This window comes from Symphalangus syndactylus, chromosome 3 (genome assembly GCF_028878055.3).
Source record: "Symphalangus syndactylus isolate Jambi chromosome 3, NHGRI_mSymSyn1-v2.1_pri, whole genome shotgun sequence".
Taxonomy (NCBI): domain Eukaryota; kingdom Metazoa; phylum Chordata; class Mammalia; order Primates; family Hylobatidae; genus Symphalangus; species Symphalangus syndactylus.
In genome coordinates, this window is record NC_072425.2 from 47,019,328 (window position 1) to 47,023,956 (window position 4,629).

At 59.7% G+C, this 4,629-nt stretch overlaps 1 protein-coding gene across 1 annotated transcript; it reads right to left on the minus strand.

The window, feature by feature from the left end:
• Nucleotides 1–334: 334 nt before the first annotated feature.
• Nucleotides 335–3,820, minus strand: FOXE1 (forkhead box E1). Its single transcript, XM_055271742.2, has one exon. The coding sequence runs from the start codon at nt 3,136–3,138 to the stop codon at nt 2,023–2,025; it is 1,116 nt and encodes a 371-aa protein (XP_055127717.1). The 5' UTR covers nt 3,139–3,820; the 3' UTR covers nt 335–2,022.
• Nucleotides 3,821–4,629: the final 809 nt, after the last annotated feature.

Genomic DNA, 4,629 nt, shown 5'->3' on the forward strand with positions numbered 1-4,629 from the left:
TTAGGGAGAGGAGGGCGGCCCAATACCTGCACTCTTCCAAGGTCACAAGGCTGGGTCTGGAATTTGGGCCCACGGGTGGCAGGGTCAGCCCTCAAGTGCTTCCAGGTACCACCACCAAAGCCAGGAAGGGCCAGCACCTAGACCTGCACTGCGCAATACAGTGTTGCTACTGAAGACCTAGCAGGTGACTAGTCCACATTTAGAGAAGCTGTAAGTGTAAAACACACTCCAAATTGTAAAGCTTTCATGTGAAAGGAGAGTAAAACATCTCAATTTTTACATTGATTATATGTTGAAATCATAATATTTTTGATACGTTGGGTTATCATTCAAATTAACCTCACCTGTTTCTTTTTACTTTATTAATGTGGCTACTAGAAAATTTAAAATTACATATGTGGCTTGCACCATATTTCTAATGGAGAGCACTGATTTATACAAATCCCCATTTGGACTGAACCAAGTTCACACGTCTTCCTGTACAGGATAGTACAGTCCCAAAAATAAAAAATAAAAATTACCAATGGTTTTCATACAGTCTTCTTTTTCACACCCCGGCCCTTCCCTATTAAGTTTATACAGAAAGAGGCTGAGTTTCTCTTGCCATAACTCACTTGCTCAAAGATTTTTATTAAAACAGTCCATCTGAACACTCCTATTTATCTGAAAGCTGTGAATGGAGCCTCTGAAATATTTAATGCTGAAAGTTTTTGCTCCAGAATCGAAATTTAAAGATTTCTCAAGGGAAAGGGGGAGAGTTATTGGACTTTCTCTAATTTTAGTGAGCCTGCTACTTAAGCAAGATACAAAATGAAGTTAAAATTCCAATTTCTTTCTAAAGCTCACTTTACTGACTGCCCCAACTTAATTTTTCTCTTTCCTTTTTGCATGGGGAAGGCTGCTGAGGTGTAGCAGGGGGTGCTGGGGATGGAAGAGCCCTCCTCAGCTACTGAAAGGTGTCACCAACGGGGTCCCTGAGTCCTCACATCTCCTTAAACTTCAGTTCACCCATTGGGTCCAGGGCTGCGTGATGACAAGAAACAGTGGACAAATGAATGAATGTATTTATAATTGCCTTATAATGGAAAACCAGATTTATGACTGGACAGTAACAGCCATGAAATTACCAGCACATCCTGCTCAAAAGTTCAATAAGTTAGGATATAATTGCTGCCTGGAGCCAATCCTGGGACTTTAGGTTAGACGCTTGGCCATGAACTCTTTTCCGTTCCCTAGAACAGCGGCTAGGCTTTGGGTGGCTACTCAGAGGCCCTGGGTGGCCCACCATTGCTGCCAAATACGCAGGGCAGCATCCAAGATGATGGGGCCCTGAATGATAACCCGGGGGCGGTGAATAGAGTCCTGCAGCCCTCTGGTGTAACAGATTGGGGAGACTGAAGGTTCAGGTGATGGGACTGGAGTGCTGAGGCACAGTTCAACTCGGAGCTAGGTCTCAAGTTCTCAGAGACAGGGAAAACCAGCCCAGGTCAACCACAGCAGAGATTTCTCCAATTTAAAAAAGAAGAAAAGGCTATTTCTTTTGCAAATTTGTCCTCCTCACTTTAAGAATAAAGGCGCTACCGGAGCCTTTTACTGTAGTAACGCAGTTAAAGGCACTAGAGGCCGAACCGCGTAAAAAAGCCCGAGTTTCTGGCAGCACATGGAAGGCTGAAACTGATTCCCCACAATCTGGATCCTGGTCTCTGGTGTTGACACTACGCTGCCCTCTGGTTACCGCCAAGGACCCTCCCCGATAGAATGCCAGAAAGCATCCCCTTTGGGGGCTTCGCTCCATCGAGGGTCCCTGTGCCAGTCCAAGGGCTCTAGCTGCCTAGCCCCACCTCCACCCATTTACAGAGTACACCGGGTGCCTACGCTGTGCGCGGGCAGACCGAGCCTCTGTGGCCTGCTCTGTCTTTTCCACGTGAGTCCCAATTGAGTCCTCTCTCCATTCCTGTTCTCAGGTTGCGGGGAACGTATGAACAGCCGATGTGTCTATGAGTTTTCGTCCCTACGCTCGGCTCACATGGCGGACACGAACCGATCTATCCCACCGGGATAGGCGGCAGCATGGCGAGCATGGTAGGCGCCTGCACTGGCCCCTCCGAGCTGCCCGCCAGGGTTGTAGCAGGGCCCCAGCGCTCCGAACTGGCCGGGCGACGTGCGCCCGTAGAAGTCCACCGTGGTCTCCACGCCGCCACTGCTGCCGCCCGCGGTGGGCGAAGCAGGTCCCGCCAGGCGGCCAGCAGCGGCAAAGATCGCACTGCCGGCGCCCTGCGGGTACGCGCCGTCCGGGCCCGCGTAGGCAGCCGCATAGGCCGAGGGGTTGGCCGGCCGGGCCCCGGTGCAGCCTGCGGGCTGGTAGCCGGTGGTGGTAGCTGGGGCGCCGGCGGAGGCAAAGGCGCAAGAGCCGCCGGGCCCCGACGGTGCGGGCCCCAGCTCTGGGCTGAGAGGCCGCTCAGGAACCAGGCCGAAGACGCGGCAAGGGCCGGGCGACGCCGCGGGGTAGTAGACTGGAGGCGGAGCGGCCAGCGACGGCGGCGCGTAGCCCGCATAGACGGCGCCCGGGTAGGGGGGGCGCGCGGCGGGCACCGCGCCCGGGAAGATGGCGGCGGCCGCGGCAGCGGCGGCGGCTGCCGCGGCCGCCGCGTCGTGCATGTAAGCCGGGTAGGTGGAGAGGTCCGAGCGCTTGAAGCGCTTGCGGCGGCGCAGGAAGCTGCCGCTCTCGAACATGTCCTCCGCGTTGGGGTCGAGCGCCCAGTAGTTGCCCTTACCCGGGCGGCCGGCCTCGCGCGGGATCTTGAGGAAGCAGTCGTTGAGTGTGAGGTTGTGGCGGATGCTGTTCTGCCACTTTTTGGGGTTGTCGCGGTAGAAGGGGAAGCGCTCGGTGATGAACTTGTAGATGCCGCCCAGCGTGAGGCGGCGCTCGGGCGCGTGCGCGATGGCCATGGCGATGAGCGCGATGTAGCTGTAGGGCGGCTTCCCGCGCTGCAGGGGGCGCTTGCGGCGCCGCCCGCCCGCCCCGCGGCCCGCGGCCTCCCCTGGGACCCCGGCCCCTGCTGCGGTCTCGCCGCGCTCTTCCTTCACCGCAGCCAGCACCTCTGGCTGCGGCGGCGGCGGCCCGCTCTCGGCAGTCATGGCGCGGCCGTCCCGCACCCCCGGGCTCTGGATCCCCGCGGCTGTCGGGGGGCGGGGGCGGGCCTGGCGTCCCCGGAACGGACGCTCGGCTCCTCTGCGGAGAGCTCAGGGGATCGTCGCGGGCTGGCCCCGAGAGCCCAGCGGCCCAGGCTAGCGCGCGCTGGAGGCTCGGCGTCCGTCGTCTGGGGCTGGCGCGGTGCAGACAGAGGCTCGGGAGTGACCCGCCAGCCGACGGCTCAGCCCGCGTGGGGCAGCTCGAGGCGGGCAGCGGCGGTGGCCTCGCGACCACTCTGGTCGCCGGCTGAAGGGTCCCTTGCGCGCTGGTGCCGGGCGGTCGAGGGGTCCAGAAGTGATCCCTGGGTTGGGGTGGCTGCAGCTGGTCTGTGGTGCCCGCTGGTTTAGGATTACTACCTAGGTTGTGCGCGCAGAAGAGGCTTCGGGCTCGAAGGCCAGAGCGAGGGCAGTTAGTACAGGCGCTGGGCGATCTGGCCGGGGCCGCCCATGCCCTGCCCCCGAGGCCAAGGCGGCGGTAAGCGCCACGGGCAGAGAGGCGAGGCGGGGGCAGCGAGGTCGGGGCGCGGGCCCAGGCGGGGCGACCTGAGGCTGGTCCTCTCCACGGCGTGGGTCTCCAGCCCTGCGGACCGCTGGCGAGGCGCTCCCCTGCGCACTCCGGGACCGGCTCCTCCCTCTGCCAGCTTCCCCTCCTTAAAGGCGCCAGGAAGCGTGGGGCGGCACCGGTTCCCTGCCCGCCCCCCGACTGCCCGCCCCCCGGGGCCCAGGCGCACCTCCCCAGGTAGGAGCAGCTGTGGCGGCGCGGTAGGAGCCCCACAACGTCAGGGCGGGGAGGGCGCTTGGAGATCCCCCGGGTCGGCCCCCTTCCGCGCCCCGATCGACTGAGGCCCGGAGAGTTCAGGAATCGGCTGGGGAGACCTCAGCGCCTGAACTCGGAGTTTTCGGACTTTTCAGGCCTCTGCCAAGGCCTGGGACTCGCAGGTGAAAGGACGGGCTCATCTCACTTTTTTGTCCTGAGAGGGTGAGAATTGGCCGAGAGGGAGCTTGGTTTTTGTGGGAACGCGGAGGGAGAAATTCCGGGAGACCGGCTCCCAGGGCCTTTCAGGATGGTTTCCAAACCCCATTCGTGGCTGCCACAGCCACTTGGCACTCCAGTCCCCCCATCTAAGAATGAGTATTCTTAGGCCCGAAAGAGAAGGTCACTTGCCATGGCCCCACTGCGACTTCTCCGCTTAGCGCAGTCTCCAACCTGCGTATCCTTTAGGACTGCGCTTCCCAGCTATGTGGTAGAGGTAGCCACTTTCCCTTTTTGGGCCCCAGGTCCCTCGACTGTACCGGAGTCTGGATCTCTCAAGAGTCCTTGCGTGGTAGATATTTAGGGATAGGCCAATCCCCACCCCCAATCATCCGTCTTTGAGAGGCCCAGGATCTGTCTCTATTTGATGGATAGTGGTGCAAGGATTAAAGACGACGCAGGAT

Excerpts from the sequence above, each read along its gene's own strand:
- FOXE1 (XM_055271742.2), bottom strand. The coding sequence starts at position 3,138 with ATGACTGCCGAGAGCGGGCCGCCGCCGCCGCAGCCAGAGGTGCTGGCT.